The sequence below is a fragment of the Protopterus annectens genome, chromosome 2.part2, assembly GCF_019279795.1.
Source record: "Protopterus annectens isolate FY-2018-M chromosome 2.part2, PAN1.0, whole genome shotgun sequence".
Taxonomy (NCBI): Eukaryota; Metazoa; Chordata; order Ceratodontiformes; family Protopteridae; genus Protopterus; species Protopterus annectens.
Genome location: NC_056730.1, coordinates 646,997,914 through 647,024,532, shown reverse-complemented (window position 1 = coordinate 647,024,532; position 26,619 = coordinate 646,997,914). Strand labels below are relative to the sequence as shown.

Below are 26,619 nucleotides of genomic sequence, written 5' to 3'. Positions count from 1 at the left end.
TCTGGCCCCCAACAACTTATCTGCAGAATACATCAAATTCTCTGCTAACTCCATAGCTTACTCAGTCTCCATCCTTATAAACTGATCCACAACCAAAAACTATGTCTTTAACCTATGGAAAAAATCATACATACTACCATTTCACAAAGTTGGTTCCTTAAAAGAGCTCATTAACTACAGACCAATAGTGATTCTTTCATCCCTATCAAAAAAAAAAATATTCAATCTAATCTTCAAGTTCATTATTGAAATTAATGTCCTATCTCCCCCATCACAGTACAGCTACAGTTATTCTTAGTTTCATCTCATCCATAAATCATAACTGAAATACAGGCAACATCAGCTCTGCTGTTTTCCTTGATTTGTCAAAAGCCTTCAACACAGTTTCCAACTAAAAATGTGTTCAGCAACTATCCTCCATAAGATTTAACCATAACTTATCTCTTGGTTTGAAAGTTATTTAACAAATAGGTATCAATCAGTAAAAAGAAAAAAACATCTCTTCTTTTTCCCTGTATCAGAAGACATGCCCTGGGGTTCCATCCTTGGTCCCCTATATTTCAGTTTTATTTATTAACAAGCTTCACATTGCTAGGAAACACACCACCATTGTACAGCATGCTGATGACTCAACTCTCATCTGCCTTGCCAAAACCATAAAGGCACTTCAACAACATACTTAGGAACATCAAAAACTAGCTGCTCTCTGCAGGATTAAAGTTTACCTGGCTGACTTTGTAGCTAAATACATTACTATAATTTATCTCCACCCTGCCCTTCTCAATGCTGCTCCAATACTGGTAAACCACCAAGTCACCCAATCAAATCACTTTGAACAGTGCTATTAATACAATTGCCAAATTCGCAACTACTATGCCTTATTTATTTATTTACCGAGAAAGTCCGACTGGGCAGAAGCCCATTTTCAGCTGTGGCCCAAGGAGAAAAGCTCCACAGAAATATAAGCAATATACACTAATTAGATAATACAATAGTATACATACAGTAAGATGCAGAATACGCATCTTCTAGTTAGTCTATACAAAGTAGTATTCAATACAGTTTTCTAGTAGATACTAGTTCAAAAAGAAAAGCACAAGCATTTCAGTGAAGATCACTATGAGAAAAAAAAGTTAGTAGTGTGTACATATTAAATAATAGTTATGATAAATGAGATTTCCTTTATATATATTTATTTTTGAGTAGTAATAAACACTGAGGAGAGGGAGAAAATGAGGTAAGGAGTGGACAGTGTGTTGAGAGAGTTATAGATATCTTGTCAGTCAGGTTTGGTGCAGGAGCAATGCCAGTTCTTGGATAGATGTTCAAATAGTAGTTGTTTAAAACTGGTAGATTCAGGTGTGCTTTGGAGGGTGTGGGGTAGAGAGTTCCATAATTTGGCTATTTGATTTGAGAATCGGGCTTTACTGTGAGTGTTGTTAGCTTTGTTTACTCTTAGAATGTTTCTGTCTGCAGATTTTAGACTTCGTGGGCTTGAGTAGGGAACAATCACTGATGTGGACTCAAACAACTCTGCCGAGCAGAATGTACACACTCACTGTCACTCTCACAATTAACCATTACACATAACTGTTTCAGCAAACCTGAACAATGTCCTAGACAAATTAACATTCTCTAGTATTATTCAGCAACCAGGTCTCTTTTCTCATTCGGCAAATTACTTCTTTCAATAACTAATAACTTAGCTGGTAATTCCCTATAGTTCTTCTTTGTAGATGAACTATGGAACTCCAGCCCCCTTTCTCTAAAACACTTGACTGACATAAAAAAATTGTCTTAGAACTGCACACTATGCAAATTTTGCCATCTGCAGTGACTTATTAGCTCTATTCTTAATTCTTGATATCCAGTGCAGCCTGCACCAATCTACAGCTCAGTACTTATTTTTCTTAAATATTTATTATGTTGTTGATTTCTATTAGGCCAACAAAAATTGAGTATTTGCTGAATTGTATGCACATCTGTATAATCGTACTTCAGCTGTATTTCTTCTTTCTTTCTTACTGTGGAGCTTTTTCTTGCTAGGCTGAAATGTATGCATATAACTTTAATTGTTCTTTAATTGTATTTCTTCTGTTATTGTGCAGCTTTTCTCACCAGGCCTATATGTAAGCCGCGGTGGTGCAGCGGTAACATTGTCGCCTCACAGCAAGAGGTTCTCCCATTCAATTCTCAGCTGGAGTGCCTTCTGTGTGGAGTCTGCATATCCTCCCCACAGTCAAGTGACATTTGAAAGACATGCATAAATGGGTGTGCCTTTGTTGAAGGTTGGGCATCGGGCTGGCACCTCGGCACTGTAAAAATCTACTGCCAATCATTAGCGGATTGAAGTTCCGCTGTGGCGACCCCTAACAGGGAAAAGCTGAAAAAACAACATACACACACTAACTCCATGATCACTGTACCTCAGGGTAGAGGGAATACTCCAACCTACAGAAATAGTTGATTTAGTACATATATTTCCCCATAATCATGCTTAAATACTTGCAATTCTGAAGATCTTCTTCGTAATCCTTGGACATACATTGGTGTCCCAAAACCATGAATAAGCCTAAATCTGGCAGTACAAACTTCACACGAACAAATCTACCACATACTGTAAGTAAAGTTATGGAAAGTAATTATTTCACTAATATATATATATATATATATATATATATATATATATATATATATATATATATTTATGTCAGATTATTAAAGTTCCGAAACTTCAAAATTCATATGGCTGAGACCATATGATCGAAGTTTCAGAACTTCGTGCTTTAAAAATATATATATAAAACAAAACACCCCTATACCCCCTGCTAATTAAATATACTAACTCTGAAATCACACTACATTGTAGAAAAGGGTAGATTGCTTATTCTGCACTGTATAGAGATCTCCATTCAAAACATTTGAAGTTTCAAAACTTTGATCATATTGTCTCTACCATATGACTTTCAAAGTTTTGAAACTTATATATATATATATATATATATATATATATATATATATATATATATGGGTGTACTTTCCTACAATGAAAATTCACTTTTTCGAAATGGGAAAGTACATCCCCACTTAAGCAAAAGTACACTTTAATGAAAGTGCAGTTTGGCTTAAGCTCACTAGACCAAACCTACCGCACTACAATGGAAGACATTGAAAAATGGGCTATGTCCTCCACTGTGGTGCAATAGTCATGGATCTTAAGGTTAGGATGCGGGTCAAGGTAAGGGGATAGCCCTACTAACTATCCCCATACCCTAACCCGTGCCCTAACCCTAAGGTCTGTGACTATTGCACCACAGTCGAGGACATAGCCCAGTTTGGAATGTCTTCCACTGTGGTGCGATAGTCACGGACCTTAGGGTTAGAGTGCGGGTCAGGGTAAGGGGATAGCCCTACTAACTATCCCCTAACCCGTGCCCTAACCTTAAGGTCCATGACTGCTAGCCCGTTCGGTCGAACGGGTTCGCGAGAGTGCACTTTCGTGGAAGTGCACTTTCACGTTAGTGTGGGTGTACTTTTGAAGTTTGAAGTAGTGAACTTTCGTTCTTCAAAAGTACACCCATATATATATATATATAATCTACATGAAGTAGAATTCTTAGATGTTCTAGTGGGCAAGGAGGATGATGGCTCTCTTTATACTGATTTATACAGAAAGCCTTTTTCCAAAAATGCTGTGTTACATGCCAATAGTTGCCACCCCCCTCACACTATCTTTAACATACCTGGGTCACAATTTCAACGAGTCAGAAAGATTTGTTCCTCTAATGAACGTTATTGTAATAAGGCAAAAGATTTAGAACTAAGATTTCAGCACAGGGGTTACAACAAGAATATAATAAAAAGGGCTAATGGACATGCTAGCTCCATAGATAGGAACTCTCTATTGATTGATCGAGAATCTAGTCATGAGAGCTCCCATATTAGGTTTATTACAACTTATGGAACTAACACACACTTTGTTAAAAATGTATTAATGAACCACTGGCACATTTTGGAATCAGATGTGTTTTTTAATAAGCACATTGATAAAGTATGTCATTTTGGTTACAAAAGGGGTAAGAATCTAGGCCAATATTTTTCTAATTTTAAAAAAGATCGTTTATCTAGCACTGATTCACTGGGTATAATGGGCAGTACATTTTGTGGTACTTGTAAACAATGTAAGGTTATGGCTAAAACAAAGTCTTTCACATCAGTAAATACAAAAAAGGTATTTGATATACGCTGTTTGATCACATGCAACAGTACTTGGGTGGTATATATGGCTGTTTGCCAGTGTGGAGCTTTTTATGTAGGGCAAACTTCTTGTGCGTTGAAACAAAGAATATCTTTACACATTAGTGATATTAAATGTCAACGCACTAGAAGTGCCCTGTATAAACATAAGTTAGTTCACTCCACAGCAAACTTTATATTTATAGGATTGGATAAAGTTGTGGTATCCAATGTAGGGGACAGTCATAAACACCGAATGTTAACTTATAAGGAACGTCGTTGGATTGTGAATCTGGGAGCAATGTTTAAACCAGGGTTGAATGACCATTGGTAATGAAAGTAGATTTTGGTACTTTGGGGGTTCTTAATGCATGCGTATGTGCATATTTAGGTGCTTATATACGCATGCCTTATTACAAATGGGTTGTTGGTATTCAATTTGACTCTGTTATTTGGCCTTGTGTGTGGGTATTATTATAGGGTATTATGCAATTGGTAGTGCGGTTACACACTGGTATGGATGCATTTGTATGTGGATGGGTATGTGTGTTTTTGTGTATATGTTTGTATATGTATGTATATCTTTACACATATTTATATGCATATTTTTATGTGTGTATGGATGTGTGCATGTGTATATGTGCATTAGTATGTATATGTGTGCTTGTATAGTCTTGTTTGTTTTATGTTTACTTGGTTATATTTAATCATGCACACTATTACACAAAAGGTGAATATGTGTTCATTACTTTAGAAAATATTAGGGTCTATGACAGTCAAATATGTATATTAATGTTTTTGCCCTCAGCCTATTTTGCTTTGGGCATTCAGTTCAATAATGGTGTTACTGTGTCTTTAAGGAGTTACGTTTCTAATACGCATTGTGCGTATATTTATACTTGCCTTTCTACTCATTTATTTGCACACTGAGGACGCTGTGAGCGAAACCGGCCACCAAGGCACACTGAGGACGCTGTGAGCGAAACCGGCCACCGGTTTGTGTTGTTGGGCTGTGGTTGTCCAAGAAACTACCTTCTACCTTTTACTCAATGCTGACTTTGGTATTTATTTATCGAGTGCTGGGATTTTTGTGAACTTTATATATATATATATATATATATATATATATATATATATATATATATATATATATATATATATATATGTCCCCTTCACATGGTCGACTTTTCATAAAGTCGACTTTCAGATGGCCGAGACCATATGATCGACTTTTGAAAAGCCGACCATGGGGAACCGCTATCTCCGCACAGTGCGGAGTGGGAAAATTTCCCACTTCCGCACTGTAGTGCGATCTCAGAGTTGGTATATTTAAGTTACAGGGGGTGTGGGGGGGGGCAGAGCCTCCTTGCTAACTGTTTAAGGTAAGTGTTTGTTGTGTGTTTATGTTTACTTTACATAGTCGGCATTCTGAAAGTCGATCATATGGTCTTGGCCATATGAAAGTCAACTTTCTGAAATGTCAACCATGTAAAGTAGACCTATATATATATATATATATATATATATATATATATATATATATATATATATATATATACACACACACACACACACACACACATATATATATATATATATATATATATATATATATATATATATATATATATATACATATATATATAGAGAGAGAGAGCGAGAGAGAGAATGTAGTTGTATTGGTTTAGGAACAATATGATTTTATTAAGCTTAAATCCTGCTTATTAAATTGGTTTGTACTCTTTCAACAGACTGTAGCTGCAACAAAGGAATGCCATTTCATAACATGAACTTGGATCTAGCAAAGTTATCGACTTTGTTTCACACAGTGGTATTTTAGAAAGCTTAGAATAGTTACAGATTAATTGCAAGATAGTAAAATTGTTAGGTAATATGGATATGAAAGCAATTAGTTAAACCAGAAGAAAAAAGTATCAGAAGAATCTAATATTTTAATTAGAGTTCCACAAGAGTCAATATTAAGAAATTTATTTTTCAGATGTTTTATTATTGCTGTCTTAAAATTGTGGGGTCATATATGGGTAACTTAATACACAGATGCACAAAAAATAGGTGTGTATTTACATCACAATTACATTAATTTATCCTCCAAGATTATTTGAATACCTGAAATGGATGTGTTGTAACCACAGCTTCAAACTTAGCATAACAAATATCTCATAGGTGACTAGTGGCCAACACATAAATGAATTGCAATGGGCGTGGTTATTCATAAATATTGTATACAGTTGCATAAATGCACTCTGTTTACTATGTTTGCTAATCTACCATTCTTGGCCAAGACATGGACTGCAGTAAAGAGAAGTGTACAGAAGATATCGAGGTTTTTTGAAAGAGTACTGGTACATTTAGTGCACAGTGATGGACTAGGAACATCCATATTTCTGATGGGAAATGCATTTTGTAGCAATGATAGCTCTACATAGCACAGCTGAGAGTATTGACTTGTAAGGTATAATATATACTAGACTAACTACCATGTTGCTAATCCGAATAGTGCTATACTATACTCCATTGTAATGCCTGAAGTATGATTTATAAAAAAAGCTTCATTCATTAGTCATGATGCCAAATTTGGAGGTTATTAGCATATTCTAGAAATCAGGGATATGGTGCTGTGGCATCTGCCATTAATGGGAACTCATTAACATCACTGTGCAGTGAGTAGGTGGGGGAAACAGTGTGGTAGTTATGGTTGCTTGCACTGAGACCTCCTTTGCTTGAAGGGATTTACCTCCTGTGAAAATATTTTTTTACTGCATGCCAGCAGGGAATGGGACAAGTGACAAGTGCTACATCATCTGTATATATATAATGTTGAAGTCTTGTATTTATCCTGTTGGAACCATCCCAGTTGTAGATGAATAGTGTTTGCAAATTGAATACCCTCCTCCCCAGGGGTATCATTTGTGCTTCTTCCAAAGAGAACTGCAGTTACACAATGGGAGTAGGACCATACACAGGGGCCTAATCAACTGTGTACCATGTTTTGTGAATTGCACAGGGCTCTGTTATGCCAGACCAGAACATACTAGTACTTCATGGTGCATAATGATTGTGAATACTGCTGAATGTCCTCACTGGAGGTGCAGTAGAACTGGTCTCTGAGGTGCAGTAGAATTAAGGAACAGCATGGCGAGATCAGCAAAGTGGCCAAAAGAATGGCTATTGGCAATAAAGTAATAAATGACTGAATCTGAAAATGGGAAAGAACACTGTGAAATGAGCATATGTACTAACAACAAATTAAATGATCCCCTTCAGGAAATTATATCAGTTGAATCCAAGGTACTGATGATATAAGTGGAAATTGTAAAGACAGCTGAAAGCTATTGCAGTTCATATGATGCAGTTTCATAAATGGAATGCAATTATGCTATTTAACATCTTTAAAGTAGTGAGATTCTGATTAGGGTTCTGAACATAACTGAGCAAAGTATACTTTTAGCATGGTATATTGTCTAAATTTATAAGAATGTTTGCTCCATTTACATAATTTCCATGTTATATTAAATATATCATATATTAGAGCTTTACCCACTGCATTTAGTTTCCATATGTGACCAACTCTGAAACTCAAGACAAACTGCAGTGGCTGGAAAAACTATTAAAATGCAGCTGGAATCTACATATTCAACATTGCATCTCAGCACTCCAGGCAGTTAGTCTCAAGTATGCCTTGTGGATCTATTGCATCTATTGCTGCAGGCATTTTAACTTAGACAACAGGAGAGCTTTATTCATACGTCCTAGAAGAAAAGCACTGGAGAGCTTGATCAACATTTTCAAGTAGCACTTGTATCATGAAGTAGAGGGATAAAGTCTTGACTACAGCCCAGGCGGCCAGAGTTCGAATAGCAGCTTTGGTGCTTGACAGTGCAGGCACAATGAATGGGCATGCCTGCCCAGCTGGAAGGGAGAGATGTTAGTTCTCACTTTGCTCATGTCACTGTTCTGATGATAGCACCTTGGCTGGACAGCACATGCTTTTTCTGATGCAGGAAGCTGGGGTAGGGAAGGCAGTGGGTATAACCAACTAAACCAGTGATGGTGATCCTCGTTAGTATGTATGCTTGGATACAGTGGCATATGTGAGAGTTGTGGTGATGCAAGAACTCATGTCACTGCTAGGGTAGGGGGTAAGCTAAAATAAAAAAAAAACCTCCCCCAACAGCTCTCATCTATCTGGAATTTCTAAAGAGAAAGAACAAATGGATATTGGGCTGGATTCAATAAAGTCTGTATGCTCAGATGATAGCACACTGTTTTGTATTCAGTAAGCAGCTCTAGAGTTGCACAAACATGGCAAACATTGTGGCATACTAATTACAGCATAAACAGCTGCATTTTATGCTAATCAACCAATCCAAGATGGAGGAGCTATTCAACAAGCTATAAAGCAATCATGTAGACTCAGTGTAGGTTTTCCCTGTGAATTCCATAACCTTTTTGGAATACAGCCACAGAAACCAGTGTACAGAAGCAATGTTAGATGCTGCTCTTGCGATTATTCATGTGTATGTGCAGTGGGCCCAAGTCTATTCTGCCGCTGTTGATAATAGACCCCAGCCAAGAAGGAAAAGGGTGTTTAGACCCCATTTAACATTTCATGGCCTGCATGATGTGGAAATTGTAGAGCGCTACAGAGTGGACAGAAACACACTACAGGAACTCTAGAACCTCTGCCATCCTCAACTTACAGCAAGGGCAAACCGAGGGGTATCAATACCTGTGAAGACTAAGGTATTGTAGCACTTAGAATATTAGCTACAGGAACCTTCCAGAGACCAACAGGGGCTGTCACGGGCATCACCATTCAGGATCCTACATCAATTCCTAAATGCTATGCTACAACATACCAGTGACTACATACATTTTTCCTGTACACTTGAGGACAGACCCACAACTATGCAGGAGTTCTACCCTGTAGCACACTACCCTGAAGTCTTGGGTGCCATAGACTGCCTGCACATTGAAATCAAAGCACCACTCAGGGAACAGGGAATGGTGTACATAAACAGGGCTTCCACTCCATTAAATGCCAGGTCATGTGTAATGCTGAGGGAATCATCTTGAATGTGTGTGCTGGCAACTCAGTCATTTATCACAATTCCCATAGTTGGTATAACTCTCAACTCTAGCAGAGATTTTCTAGGGGGGATATCCTACAGGGTCACTTAAAGGGGGGTGCAGATTATGCACTATAGCCATGGCAGGTGACACCCATCAGAAATGCACACACACCAGTCAAATATTACTATAAAATGAGGCACATGTTCAAACAAGAAATATTATAGGGCATGTGTTTGGGCTGCTGACATCATGGTTCTGGTGCCTAAATCCATCAGGGGGAGCTCTGCAGTGCAACCCCCATACTTGTGCTGAAATTTTCACCACCTTTGCTATCACAATATTATTCTGAGAAAACAGCTTCAGCAGGAACACCAAGGGGATGAGGCACACATCCCACCACCACTGGCAAGGCCACAACAGCCACACACAGGTGAGGAGTCAATGGGGAACCACCAGCCAGTGTGGGTGTAGACAGATGTAGGCATGCACAATATGACCTTGACCTGACATGCTCATCACCTAAGGGGGTAAAACCATATTCCTATGCACATGCACACAGTAAAACTGATGCCAAGTAATGCTCACAATCTTTACTTACTCATGTAATGGTTGTGTACTGCTAGTATCACACATACTCAGCCAAGAAGTAAAACACTTGTAACTGCTGGACAGTCAAGGTAAGTGTTGAGCATGGAACAGGAAAATAAATGTCTAAGAACACGAATGGCAGATCCTTGCATAATGTTACTTGCTAATGCAACTAAGCAGAAGGAGTGTGATTTAAGGTTGTTGTGTTTGTACCATATCACACTCACACACAAACCAATGTTTGGTCCAAAAGAAGGAATACTAACGGAGTACTACATTGTTTACAATGAAAATACAAGGATGACTACACAATTGCAAGAGCAAAACTCTTGAAACCCAACCTTTGCTGTGGCAACACACAATAGTACTTGGCTCCTCACTCCCAAAACAAGAAAATAACAGTTTGAACAATCTAAGGAATATCACATAATTCACTTGTTATAAATGCTTTCAACACAATTCTCACAAAATGTGTACACATTTACAACACAAAACTCAATTGTATAAGATTGCTAATCACCTCTCACTGTGCCCAGCACTGCCCTGGCAGTGTCTATGGGCCATCCTATAAGCATAGCATACCCATGTCATTGACAATATAGTACTTTACATCCCATGAAATAAGACAGAAAACTGTAAGATAACCAGTTTTAATAATAACACTTGTGATGATGGTTTATATTGTTATCTATCTGTGAAAGTCAATGCCTGCCAAAATTGCCTCTGCCAAGACTGAACTATAAGAAGTGCATACAGTTAAGTTTCATTTTCTAATGCATATATATAAAAGTTTTATTTGTACATGTTAACAAATCTTGCATGCACGAATTTATAAACCTGGATCTTGTCAGGTCATGCACAGATATGGATAACAACTTACCTCTTCATGTGTCTATATAATTAATAAACATGTCTAATAAGCACTTCTTCTGTTGCAAGGATAAAAAAAACATCTATGTGGAAGAACATGTTCTGTCAGATGTACATAGGTTTGAATCCCACATTATACAGGTTACTTTTATCAGTGTGCAAATCCACAAAAAAAGTTAGTGAGGTCATAAAATGTATACCCCCAATACATATCTGCAAAGTTAAATCAACTAGCAGGTACAGCAGCATCCAAACCAAAAACTAATGCCAACTGTCACATTCCCTTCCTAGTTCATAAACTGCCTTCCTTTCTGTTTGGCAATGTTGCTGTCTGCTTAACATTGTGCAAAAGTGGTTGGTATGGTTGTTTGGGTTTGCACACTTGCCTTAAACATGAAAACACAAATTAGCAGGAAAACAATCTAATTGTTGCTGCTTGACTTATATGGACATGGCAGGAGCTAGAAGGGAAGGTGCCTAATTTAGGGTTCAATGATAGGGTGCAGAGGATTCCAGAATATTCACTGGACTCTTTGTAAAGTGCCACAGCTGTAGGTCTCAGTACAAATCAGTGTCTTGGAATAGTCTGGCCAAGGTTGTCTTCAGCATGACTGGTATTACACACATGGAGAGCAATGCAGGCACCATTACAATAACCTGCAAAGGTGCAAGCAGGCACAACTCAAGCAGTGGCTGGTTGAGTTTAGCATTGCTGACATCTCACAGTTGTGCAAGTATACAGATAAAGATACTTTAGGTTATACAGAAAGCTGGATATAGCCAAGACTGGTATGCATAATGCCCATCTCTTTTTATCCCCTTTGTCTTTTACAGCCATCCAGGAGATTGCAGCAAATGAAGATGCCCATGCTGTATATCTGGAAATACTTAGAGAAGCAAAGGATATGTGTGCATCACAAAATAATATTATTTTATCAAAAATATAGCTCTTCTATACATTAGTAACAAATTAAATATGCATATCTTAACTGTAAAATCAAGCATACATACTTCAGTCTTTAGCTAAAGCCAGCAGAAGAAGTCAATTGTAATAGTCAAATCAGATGCTGTAGGTTCAAATCCCACAGGTAGAAAATATATTGTAAAATAATTAAAACATATTACATAATAATTTTACCAAAACTGGCATACATGCCATGCTGTTAACTTAATCTGTATTATTTGATAAAGCATATATATTGTAAGGATTACTTGGAACAATTATCAGTCATTGCTACAAAAAATATATATACTCCACAGGGTAAATGTCTCGATACCACAAGATAAATAAAATAAATAAAATAGTCCAAACTGGTAGTGAAGACAGCCAGGCACTCTGTTGATTCAATTTAACATAACATTTATTCAAACAAAGTCAAAAACGTTGTTGAGCGCTTTCGCTTAATAGCTTCATCAGACCTTAATACAATTCAACATATATAATCCTATTTAAACAAATTCAAACTTCCTGTGTCCAATAATAGATGAGCTTCTGTCTAAGCAATTAAGTTAAAGGCATCAAGCATAAAAAGCACTTCTTAAACTGAAAGCAGTATAAACATATGTTGAAAAACAAATCCATATGTACATCTAATATAAATTGATACATTTTTAGAAAAAAAAAAAAAAAAATATATATATATATATATATATATATATATATATATATATATATATATGGTTCTACCTGAACCACAATAACACAAACCACACACACACAGCCTTTCCCCATGTCGGCAGGTCTTCTGCATTGTCGATATATATATATATATATATATATATATATATGCTATAAAAACACTCATTTATTAATTCTCCTACTCTTTAAAAGAGGTTTCATAGAGGCTCTTTCATTGAGCCCTCTCCCTATATCTGCTCTCATAGTAATAATCCAGTTGACCTCCCTACTTTCTGTAAAATTCCGAATATCACCCTCTCTAATACTAGGTTTTATGACATCTATCAACCTAAAAGTAAACCTATGCCCTTCTCCTACACTCATGACATGGTTGGACAGTGCATTACACTCAGATTTAATCTGAATGTTATAAAGATGTTCTCTTATCCTGTCCTCAAGGACACGATCCGTCTTTCCTATATAAAATGAATGATAGAGTTCACACTCTGCTAAATATATTACATGGGGTGTAAGGCATGTTGCGGATGTCTTAAAAACAAATTTCTTATGTGTATCTGGATGTATGACGATATTACTAGTATTTATATATGGACAATAGTTACATCTCCCACAGGGTTGTGTTGATGTGTCCACATCTTCTATATCTTTCCTACCACTATTGTAACAAAGTAGCCTCTTCAAATTCTTCTTATTTTTGTAGGAAAACCTGGGTCTATCCCCTATTAGTTCATTTATATCCAGATTGACTGTTAAAATAGACCAATTCTTGGTAAAATATCTATAAGTGGTTTGTTATCACTAGTGTAGTAGAGTGGGATCTTTAGGGAACTATTAATAACGCTAGGTCTAATTACTTGTTCACCCACTACTGTTGGTCCAAAATATGGTTGTGCTCTATTTTCCCTCAAATCACTAATTTATGTTAAACTCTCATTAATCTCATGTTTCTGGTATCCTCTGTTCATAAGTCTATCCTCTAGACTATTCATTTCCATAACAAAGCATTCCTCTGTATGATTAAGTCTGGATGCTATAACCCCTTGACCACTGATTAAATTTTTAAAAACATACCCTGGATGCATACTAGTCCTGGCCAAAAGTGAATTTCTATAACATGGTTTTCTGAAAATTCCTGTGTTTATCAGGCCATTCAGTAATTTTTCAACCAACACATCTAAGTATTCTATCCTCATGTCCGAAGACGTCATAGTAAATTTCAAAAAACTAGTATGATTATTCATTTTGTCAACAAAATCCACTAGTTGTTCTTGACTTTCTGTCCACAAAAGAAAAATACCGTCCACAAAACTATGATAAAAAGATACACATTGTCTGAGGACCTCTAGTGGAAACAAGGAAATATTTTCCCAATGAGCTAGAAACATGTTGGCATAGCTATGGCACAAGAAGTGCCCATAGCTACACCATCATTTTGAATATAAATCTGTTCATTAAATATAAAAACGCTATTCTCCAACACAGTCTCTAAAAATAGACAAATTAAATCTATCCTGATGTCATCATATTCAGTTGCACTAGATAGGTAATCACATATATAAGAGATACCCAAAGAATTCGGAATTATAGTGAAAAGCGACTGAACATCTAGTGTAACAAAAATTAATTCTCCAACATTCCCAGGGTGGTTTTATAGCATACACACACACATATATATATATATTAGAATTTGAATATATGAATTTGTTTTTAATCATATGTTTATACTGCTTTCAGTTTAAGAAGTGCTTTTAATATATATATATTTTTATGCTTGATGCCTTTAACTTAATTGCTTAGACAGAAGCTCGTCTATGATTGGACATAGGAAGTTTGAATTTGTTTAAATAGGATTATGTATGTTGAATTGTATTAAGGTGTGATGAAGCTATTAAGAGAAAGCTCTCAGCAACGTTTTTGATATTGAATCAACAGAGTGCCTGGCTGTCTTTTCTACCAGTTTGGACTGTTTTAATTATTAGTCATAGTTTACAGTTGTTAAAAAGCAAAGTTAATGTAAATGTAAATTTATTATATATATCGTACTAATTTATTGTATGTGACATATGATGGTTCTAATTATCTTTTTGCTTTTTTCTCTCTTACCCAACCCCTTATCTCACTTTTTTATGTTTATATGTGTGATCACAATGCTCTGATGGCATCAGTTTCTTACAACTGACAAAATGATTGCCAGCACAGGACAATATGCCAACTAGTGGAGCTCAGCTTGCTACCCCTCCAACAGCTGCCGCACCAACACCTAGCACATCTGGTACCCAACCTGGCAGTACTGCCTGTACAGACTCTGCACTACGCGGTCCCTCCATATCAGATAGCATTACCCAGGCAGATGGTGCAGTGATACCCTCTAGGAGTATTTGCAGAGGTGGTGATTTTGTCACCCACCAAGATATGCCAGGCATAGTGCATGAGGTCGTGGAAAGTACCATCGGTGCATGCCTCAGCCAGATTCGGAAGATGCTCATTGGAATGTTGAGAAAAAGAAAATGTCAAGCACTCCAACAGCAATCTCAGGAAGGAATCTCCGGAAGGAGACAGTGATGACAGTTCTGAGGGTGAAGACTAGATTCTCACTGACTCCATGCTTGATGGCATGGGCATCCAGTGTCCCCTCCATATCTGCAGTCATGGTGTCCCCCAACCTGTTGTGGATCTCACCGTCCCTGTCTCTTCTCTTGTTTGTCCTGTTTGCTTGCAGCCACTTCCTCACCTACCCTAGTTACCTGACTCTGACATACCTACGTCCCTTACTCAATATTCCTCTCATACTGAAATAAAACATAAAATGGGCACCTGTCCAAAAAATTATTGACCCATACATAGCTCTCTGTTTAGCACATGTGTCTTCGTGACACACTTGATTCGGTCCAATTGGCTATACAACATTACTGCATTGTTGACATCCATCTTTGTTCAGATGACAAGTCCTAATTCATCTAATATTCTATCCATGTTCATTTTACACTGCTGAAGAAGTGGATAGTTATGGTTCTTTCCTAATTCCCTCCTGCACATTCTTATATTGCTTTCCCTTTGTTCTTCCCCTTGTTTGCCCTCCATTTCACCACTTTCCTATATACCCCATTTTCACACTTCTAATCTGATCAAAAATAGAATCACAAAACACACATAAATAATAAATCACCAATAAAGCCCTTCACCTTTTGTCCTCTCTGTTTGTGCAGAGTTTGTCATTGTGCACCAGTGCCGAGTGACAGTGAATGACTCTTCATGTCCTATGGCATAGTGCAATTACCTTCACACAATGGTGCTTAAACCCACTGTGCTAAGGAAACACACAGTTAAATTAGAATAAAGGCACTCATATTAAAAATTTCATATACATTTATTTAGACTGCTGAATGTATAAATATAGAAATCCATGTGTGCACTGTTGACATAAATCAACTGAGTAGTGTTTGTTTTTATACAGTACTTCATTGTAGTCTGTCCCTGTCACACATGCAAAAATTATCACGTAATTATTTAATTACATCATGAATAAATGTGTAAAAAAATTACATTGAGCTGGATTTGAGATCCGTATCAACTGTGCTCAAAATAAGAGCTCACTGTTGTTAAACCTGCTGCCGCAGAGACAACTACACAGCAAGTGTTTTCTTCCACTCAGTGTTGTCCAAGGTGCAGACTGCCACACCTGTCTGCTTAGCATGTTTGCATAGAGGAAAGTGAACCAATATAACTCTTATAATTTTCTCAGTGAAACAGAGACCCATGTTTACTTGTTGCTTAACTGTGCACAGATGGGAAAAGCTGTATAAATACTTTTTTAATGTCCTAAAATTTATGACACATTTCCAATATGAACTACTTATGAACACCATAGTAACTGTTTGCTATACGTTCAAGTAGTAGTCATTAAATGTGTATCTCACATGTGCAAACACTTTACCATTGATTGTGAAAACCAGCTGCTCGGCAGTGAGCGATGGAAAGTGCTGATTATCATGTATTACTCATGTTTATTACCAAGTTTTATCCCATTAAAACCCATGTAGAAACACTTTTTACTGACTGAACACATATTTACACTGAGTCCTGTGTGCCTTGCACCCATGCACTTGAAAATTGGTATGCAGGTACTAGTTCTCAAATGTCAACTACACTACAGGAATAAGCAGCACTACTGTATTGTTACATCATTTAAACTTTTATACTGACAATAAACATTCAGCTTGTCTTATACATGTATTAATGTGACAGCAATTTTTCACAAATATGAACACTGCACATGCACAGTTGCATCTATGCTGTTCACAAAAAATGTGTGTGTCTGTATGTAACAACAGATGTGTAATGTATACAACCATGCTGAGAAACAGCTGCATATGTCTCAGTTCTGCTACATGCTTTCCTGACAGCTTTTATCTTTAGAAGCTGTCTTTTAAAGTACACCTACACATTAGCAACATGACAGGGAATACAAAATCCATACTTAGCACACCACTCTCATTAGAGGATATGTCACTCACATCATAATGATGACATCATATATAAAGAACACTATGACAAGGCAAAAACATCCTTCAGGGGTGTTGCAATCATTAACTACTGTGTTTTGAAGATGGGAACAGAATACTTACATGTGTTTTAAATTATCACATTAGCCACATTATATGTGTGTCTCCATGTATGTGTAAGTGTGTGTGCATACATCAGTTTGTACCCTGCTATCATCAATGCAATCACATGCAGAACTAATATTTTGACAGTTGTACATGCCTACCAAAATGAAGATGTCATCCACTATAAATTGTCCCGAGGCAGTGTAAAAGTCAGACGTGCCATGGTGCGTTAACTACTGAGTTATCTAGCTGGTGTGTGTGTGTATATATATATATATATATATATATATATATATATATATATATATATATATATATATGCCATAAAAACCTGTCAAGTGGCCTCCAAAAGGTGTTACTTTTTGAGGAAGGTGTGTTTGATTCCCCTTATGGATTTCTGACAAATCATGACAGTTGTACAAGTGTGGTCATGCTAAACATATATAATACCTCACAATCACATATTTTGTGTCAATGACACAGATTAATGGAGGTGTTATTCTGATATTTCCCATAATTAGCAGTAAAACACAAGTGTATCCACCACGGAAATGACAGCAAGTACTCACAAAGTCCAAATAATACGAAAAATTCTTCTTTATTCCATGAACAAAACCAGGAGAAATGAGCGCTTTCGCGTAGCAACTGTACGCTTCATCAGATTCTATTTCTAACATGATTAATTCAGTTTATATAGCTGTACAATATGCTTAATTAATGTGATTAAACAATTAACTAGCCAATGAATCATCACATTTTAAAGCGACATCTTCCTTATATTGCACTACTATTCAGTTATCTCATTTCTAGAACATATATCCATTTTAATGCATTCTTAAAATTTTTAAAACTCAAATATTATATAACTTACATAAACTAACACATGACATTAATATATAGACTAAATATATGTATATAAATATAACTAATACCTTATTAACATTTCAGTGTGTATTGAACTTAAAATCACCTAACATTATACTGAACTAGTATATAATTAATGAAGTAGATAAAAACATATGTTGTCTAAACCATTAGATGGTGCACATTAAAGTGCTTAGTGCAAAAATATATATAACTACTCAATGTATATACATATATGTAAAAAATATAAATGACTACCAAATTCCACCTATTAAATGTAGATTTATGTAAATATATGAATATATAAAAAATGTGTGAATATATAAAAAATACATATAATAAAAACTGCATTATTTACGATATTTTAAAACTGGCTTCAAGGGGACATATTGATTTAATCCCGGAGGGTAATGTGCTCTCATCCTTAATATCCATTCTAATTCCTTCTGTTCTAATACATTCACAAAGTCACCCCCTCTTTCTTCATTCTTATTTACAATTTGTAGAACTCTAAATTTAAAATTATGACCATTATACTGAATTATGTGCTTTGCTAGTGCATTAAGTTCATTACTCTTCTTGATGTCATATGTATGATTGTATATTCTTTTCTTTAATTCTCTTTTTGTGAGTCCTATATAAAATGCAGAACAACATTCACAGGTGGCTAAATAAATAATATTACATGTATCACAAGATGCAAAAAACCTAGGGGTGAAAGAATAATTCAGAACAGGATGAGTGAATGCCTGTATTCTTGTAATGTACTTGCACATATTGCAATTATTGCAAGGAAAAGTTCCAAATTTTGTTCCAATGTGAGTTGCTATTGTTTCCCTACTGTTATGTGTAGTACATAACAATCTCTTTAAATTCTTACTGTTTTGATAAGTAAAACTAGGAGTATGACCTACTAGTTCTAATGTCTTGCTATCTACAGTTAATATTTGCCAATGACTACTAATAATATCTCTAATTCTTTTGTTGTCATTGGTGTATGTTGTAACAAAGTGTATTCTCTCATCATATCTCAAAGTTTGTCTCTTGTTTTGAATAGGGCGCATTCTTACCATCTCTAATTCATTTGATGTTCCTGTGGCTCCCATTACATGATTTCTGACTTCTTTCACCATTACTTTATTATAACCCCTCTTTATAAATAAATCTTCCATCTTGTCAGCCTCTACTATACAATCTGAGCTTTCTTTACAAATTCTAGTTAACCTAATAAATTGGCTTTTTAAAATGCCCTTAAATACATGTCTCGGATGCATACTATCATAACTGAGAAGTGTATTCTTCCAACACTTCTTCCTATGTAACGTGGAACTAATTCTACCATTTTTAATTCTTAAACTCACATCCAATAAATTAACTTCTATATAAGAAGCTTCCATCGTGAATTTTAAAAAGCTTGATATACTTTCTAGATAAAGTAAAAACTTCTCAAATTCTTCCACTGTGCCCTCCCACACAATTAATATATCATCCACAAATCTAGTATATAATAAAATCTTTTTATATAACTCATTTGTAAATAGATGTTCTCTCTCCCAATGATGGACGACTAAATTGGCATATGTATTTGCGCAGGGTGTGCCCATTGCAACACCCCACTTTTGTAAATATAATTGCCCTAAAAAAGAAAAGGCATTGTTGGAGAGAACAAGTTCTAATAGTTGACAGATTAATATTACTTTACTCTGACTAATTTCAGGAAAAAATTTTAATAATTCTCTTATGGCTTGTATCCCTTCTTCATTTGGGATGCAGGTGAATAAATTTTGTACATCTAATGTCACCAATAAATGGGTGCCTTGTCGTAAATCAACTCCAAGATGATCTATTATATCTAACAGCTGGTAAGTATCTCTCAGAATTGTGGGGATTTTATTTACTATAGGTCTCAGGGTTTTCTCTAAGTAGATGGATATATTCTGTGTAATCCATCCATCACCATCCACAATAGGTCTAATTGGTGGTGGAAGTATGTCTTTGTGCATTTTAGGTAAAGCTTTTATAGTTGGTATTTGAGGATGTTCAGTGACAAAAAAATCATATAATTCCTTATCTATCTGATAGCACATTAAAAGGTCATATAACTCTTCATTTATTCTTTTCACAGTACTCAAAAACTTTTCAACTGTAATCATTAAGTATGTATCTGTATCTCCTAGCATTTGTGTCATTAACGAAACATAATCTTCAGTATTAAATATCACTAAACCACCTCCTTTGTCTGCAGGTCTAACTGTTATCGAGGACTCATTAATTAACTTCTTCAAAGACAATCTCTCTTCAGAATTCATATTAAAGAACAAACATTTTCTTCTCCCATCAAAAAAGTATTTATAAAAACTGTGTTCACATAATTTAATAAAACATTCTATATGGGTGGGTAAGGGGGGTGAGTAAGTACTTTTTCACTTAAAGCATAAAAATTCATCATTTTCACTTGAATCCCTTGTTTTTTTATCATAAAAAAGCAGTCTTAAAGCTAACATACGACCAAAAGTTCTTAGATCAATTAATAAATTTTGTAGCTTACTTTCTTGTGATGGTATGAATGTCAAGCCTCTATTTAGAAGGCTAATGTCAGATTCAGACAACATAAATTTAGATAAATTAAAAAACAAATTAGTTACTGTCTCTGGCGGCGTCTCTGTGGCATGTTCTCCCCTGAGAACTTCCGCTTTCTCCTGTCCCAACTCCTGGATCGGTCTCTTTGTAATATGGGTTTCCGTACTGGATATGGTAAAAAAGCTGCAGAGGTGGTGCTATATTTCGGTATTGCCCCACTATTTTCAAAGCCTGCTTTGTTTCTGTCCGTTTCCTGATTCGGTAAAGGAGTGGAAGCAGATGTCACTGTTGCCACTCATTCTACGGTCTCTGGTGGAGTAACAAAAGCATTATCAGGAATATTGATGACCGAATTATTCTCCGTGGATATAGGAAGGCAAGACATGCCTTCATTAATGGTGAGTGTAGTGTCTGACTGATTCGTCGTCCTCTCTCCGCTTCTGGTTCTTACGTTATCATTCACACTGCATGGCCAAACAAACACATTCCCTTCCAAGAAATCGCGATGATCTCATTGTAATGTTGCAATGGGCACACCCTGCGCAAATACATACGCCAATTTAGTCGTCCATCATTGGGAGAGAGAACATCTATTTACAAATGAGTTATATAAAAAGATTTTATTATATACTAGATTTGTGGATGATATATTAATTGTGTGGGAGGGCACAGTGGAAGAATTTGAGAAGTTTTTACTTTATCTAGAAAATACATCCAGCTTTTTAAAATTCACGATGGAAGCTTCTTATATAGAAGTTAATTTCTTGGATGTGAGTTTAAGAATTAAAAATGGTAGAATTAGTTCCACGTTACATAGGAAGAAGTGTTGGAAGAATACACTTCTCAGTTACGATAGTATGCATCCGAGACATGTATTTAAGGGCATTTTAAAAAGCCAATTTATTAGGTTAACTAGAATTTGTAAAGAAAGCTCGGATTGTATAGTAGAGGCTGACAAGATGGAAGATTTATTTATAAAGAGGGGTTATAATAAAGTAATGGTGAAAGAAGTCAGAAATCATGTAATGGGAGCCACAGGAACATCAAATGAATTAGAGATGGTAAGAATGCGCCCTATTCAAAACAAGAGACAAACTTTGAGATATGATGAGAGAATGCACTTTGTTACAACATACACCAATGACAACAAAAGAATTAGAGATATTATTAGTAGTCATTGGCAAATATTAACTGTAGATAGCAAGACATTAGAACTAGTAGGTCATACTCCTAGTTTTACTTATCGAAACAGTAAGAATTTAAAGAGATTGTTATGTACTACACATAACAGTAGGGAAACAATAGCAACTCACATTGTAACAAAATTTGGAACTTTTCCTTGCAATAATTGCAATATGTGCAAGTACATTACAAGAATACAGACATTCACTCATCCTGTTCTGAATTATTCTTTCACCCCTAGGTTTTTTGCATCTTGTGATACATGTAATATTATTTATTTAGCCACCTATGAATGTTGTCCTGCATTTTATGTAGGACTCACAAAAAGAGAATTAAAGAAAAGAATATACAATCATACATATGACATCAAGAAGAGTAATGAACTTAATGCACTAGCAAAGCACATAATTCAGTATAATGGTCATAATTTAAAATTTAGAGTTCTACAAATTGTAAATAAGAATGAAGAAAGAGGGGGTAACTTTGTGAATGAATTAGAACAGAAGGAATTAGAATGGATATTAAGGATGAGAGCACATTACCCTCCGGGATTAAATCAATATGTCCCCTTGAAGCCAGTTTTAAAATATCATAAATAATGCAGTTTTTATTATATGTATTTTTTATATATTCACACATTTTTTATATATTCATATATTTACATAAATCTACATTTAATAGGTGGAATTTGGTAGTCATTTATATTTTTTACATATATGTATATACATTGAGTAGTTATATACATTTTTGCACTAAGCACTTTAATATGCACCATCTAATGGTTTAGACAACATATGTTTTTATCTACTTCATTAATTATATACTAGTTCAGTATAATGTTAGGTGATTTTAAGTTCAATACACACTGAAATGTTAATAAGGTATTAGTTATATTTATATATATATATTTAGTCTATATATTAATGTCATGTGTTAGTTTATGTAAGTTATATAATATTTGAGTTTTAAAAGTTTTAAGAATGCATTAAAATGGATATATGTTCTAGAAATGAGATAACTGAATAGTAGTGCAATATAAGGAAGATGTCGCTTTAAAATGTGATGATTCATTGGCTAGTTAATTGTTTAATCACATTAATTAAGCATATTGTACAGCTATATAAACTGAATTAATCATGTTAGAAATAGAATCTGATGAAGGGTACAGTTGCTATGCGAAAGCGCTCATTTCTCCTGGTTTTGTTCATGGAATAAAGAAGAATTTTTCGTATTATTTGGACTTTGTGAGTACTTGCTGTCATTTCCGTGGTGGATACACTTGTGTTTTACTGCTATTTCTCATTCCATTTTGACAAGTGTTTCAGTGTTGGTGTGAGCGGTTTATTTGACTGTTATTTCCCATAATTGTGTATGCTTCTGTCTACTGTTGTCCATGAGCCTGTTGCTATGTGTCCTGCTCGGTTGAGATCTATGCTGCCATTACATACATATTCATGCAACTCATTTTGCACATCTTCACAATATACACCTACCCCCTATTGTATACACTGTCCTTGCTAAATGTCCTCTCTAGTGATCATGTCAGGATGTTTATATCACAACCAATCATCTCCACTGATATGTGACCTTGTATGATAGTCACATAATATATGATAACTGTGTGATGATATGAATACCCACACAGGAGATGTAAAAGGTAGTACATACTGTATCATGTACATATGTGACTACTGTTCGTGCTACATCTGTCTTGTTTTTGTGGTTATGTACATTACCATATTTCACTTGTCCTCCTACCCTGACTTCATTCTTACCATTCATGTGTGTGGCCCTTTTCAATACACACACTTCCCAGAATAATTATCGATAATGCAGTCAATGTACCCTTGATGATCAACCAAAACTTAATTTTGGTATGCCTAAAACAGGTTTGCATAGTACTCTGCACTGACTACACTTTCCTATAATATGTTAGAACGTTATGCATTGCCTTATATTAAACCCTGGTAGTCACTGTGGCTGCCCACACAATCATGCAGAACTAGTTTGCCCATAGGTAAACATGTCTGGATGCCTGCAGATGTTTGTGCTGCTTTACACAGTTTCCTGGCTGGCAACACTGTTGCTGTCCACGAAACTGTGCTTGTATTCTTGTAAGCATGATGCATGGCATGCATATGCAATTAGCACTACTGCTCATACTGCTGTTCATCGCGCAAACACTTAAACTCCATGTAGGCTTTGCGCTAAACTGTCTAATCAAGCAGAAGCTTTAAGGTCAGCAGGTAAGGGGCAAAAATCACCTAGAGAAAACAAATTAAAGTATTTATAGATATAAATAAAAAAAATAGTATTTATAAGAAAGGATACCAATCTGGAAACTGTGATTACATTTCTCAAAAAAGGGAAACAACATATGGGAAGTGTTTTGTACAAGTTTTCTTTTCAGAGGTGAAAAAGGTAGCAAAAATGTGTAGCAGTGTTCCCAAGTATGATTTATTTATTTATTTTACATTTGCTGACCGGGAGTGCCTGACTGGGCCAAAGCCCTTTTTCAGCGGAGGCCCGGGGAGAAAAGCTCCAGACATGTAACATTCATACAATCTAACAAAATTTAATTAAAACAAACAATGTTGAATAAAGTGAGTAATCTTGGAATTTTTTTTTTGTTTACAATAACTGTTACAGTTCAAATTTAGAGAAAATGAAGAAAAAAGAGGATACAATAATTATTTAGATATGCAAATCTTACAATGGTTAACAAGTTCTTTCATCAGTAAGCCATATTGAGTGGCATACAGGTTGATAGAGGGGTAAGACTGTTAGTACAGAAAAGTAGGTTAGGTAGGGGTCACAAAGGATAAATTGAAGGGATTAAATTGGTTCAAAATATATGAGAAATTATAACAAGTCAAAGGCAAGCTATAAGGCAGTTGTAGAATGTCGTAGGAAAATTAGTTTGTTTGCTAAGTATCAAATGCAACCTATTTTTTAAACAGGTAAAGGAGCAAACAACATGACACTGCCAAGTTCTAGCTGCTGTGAGAGTCAAATATTTCTAGGACTCTGACAACAAACGGTGGTTTAATAGCCTACTGTAGTCACTTAAATCCAAACTAGCACTTTCTGCTAATGATTTAAATTTCACAATACTACTTAAATGCACAGCTGAAATACTGAGTGTTAACAAAACAGGGAAAGTTAAAGGTATTCTTCTGTATAATTTCCCTAAACATATGAATGCACTCAAGATACATACTGTTTGGAAATTTGTATTCTAGATTATCTATTCAAAATTATCCTTTTAATTTCAGAGAAATCCTAGGAGGGAATATAAACTTACCTTGTTCAATCTTTAAAAGATTTTCTTGAGCTTCATCCCTCTCTTGAAGAAGAGTTTCATTCTGAAATGTAAAACAAAAAGTGACTTTGTTATAATCCAATCATTTGTAAATGTGCAATCAAAAGAAACCCCTTGTCATTCAAATAGGCCTACTGAGATGTGGGAGCCTTAACCCCAAAGGATTCTGCATTATGGTAAGCCTAAGCAATTCATAGAGCACTCTTTCATTACAATTTTATGGTGGAAGGATCAGTAGAGCAGAGTATTCTCACTTGTGTAGCTGCATGCAAATGCTGTAGTGCACAGGAGTAGCTAATGCAAATTATGCATGTGCTCATCGCTAGAAATGATGATGTCAGTGAATAACACAGTTGAGTGAGTCAGAGACTGCAGAAATGCTGTCAAAATGAAAATGTTCACCCATGCACGCCTATGGTAATGGTCATGGCTCATACCATGACTAAAGGTAGATATCATGTTGCCATGGGTGTGCATGAAGGGTGTGCGTGTGTGTGTGTGTGTGTGTGTGTGTGTGTGTGTGTGTGTGTGTGTGTGTGTGTGTGTGCAGATGCATAGGCATGTTCACAGGTATGGATATCTGAATGTATGTGTACCTATGTGTGTGTGCGTGTGTGTGTGTGTGTGTGTGTGTGTGTGTGTGTGTGTGTGTGTGTGTGTGTGTGTGCATGTGCACATGTATAGGCATGTTCACAGGTATGGATATCTGAATATATGTGTACATATGTGTGTGTGTGTGTGTGTGTGTGTGTGTGTGTGTGTGTGTGTGTGTGTGTGTGTGTGTGTGTGTGTGTGTGTGCAGATGCATAGGCATGTTCACAGGTATGGATATCTGAATGTATGTCTACATATGTGCGTGTGCGTGTTTGTGTGTGTGGGTGTGCATGCAGATGCGCATACGTATGTTCACAGGTATGGGTATCTGAATGTATGGCTACGCGTGTGTATGTGTGTGTGTGTGTGTGTGTGTGTGTGTGTGTGTGTGTGTGTGTGTGTGTGTGTGTGTGTGTGTGTGTACATGCGTATGTCTTTCTTTGCATGTCTTTGTGTATCTGTGTGTACATGTGTGTGGGCTGGGAATGCCTATGCTACTGCAATGCTTAGGGTAGACAGGGGAACACTACCATAGTTAGGCCTGATAGTGCAGTGTTCATTTCATATCCATGGTAATTAGCCAATAATAATGTGTTTCTCTGCATGGCAATAATTTCTTTCTGAATTAGACATTCTCACTGTAATAATAATAATAACTGACCCAACTTGCAATCCCAGTATTAGTCAATTAGTTCTGGAGATGAGAATCTCTCGGAATCCGAGGGACACTGTGAGTAGGCAGGGGCAAGAGTAAGGAGAATACTGGAGTGTATTCTCGGGGCAGTACACTCTAGAAGCCAAGAGGCAAGATCCTGGTCAGGTCATGCCTACAGAACAACAAAGGCAGAGTGAGTTGACAGAGAAGTAATGTTAGTGTGCAGTTCTGGAACGCATACCAGATTTCAGAAGCAAAAAGGTAATGTTTGTACGGTTCTGGAGAGGTCACACCTTGAGTACTTTGTTCATCTCTGGAGGTCACGCAAAGTAAAAGGCATGAGGTTACTGGAAAGAGTCAATAGAAAAGCCACCAGAAATGTGTTTTA

The 26,619-nt window shown here is 36.0% G+C and overlaps 1 protein-coding gene across 1 annotated transcript in view; it reads right to left on the bottom strand.

The window, feature by feature from the left end:
• The window catches only part of LOC122795753 (shootin-1-like), a 944,918-nt gene that overhangs the window by 716,714 nt on the left and 201,585 nt on the right, over positions 1-26,619 (bottom strand). The window contains exon 3 of the mRNA XM_044064066.1: positions 24,965-25,025. Within this exon, the coding sequence (XP_043920001.1) occupies positions 24,965-25,025 (61 nt within the window). The remainder of the gene's footprint in view (positions 1-24,964; positions 25,026-26,619) is intronic.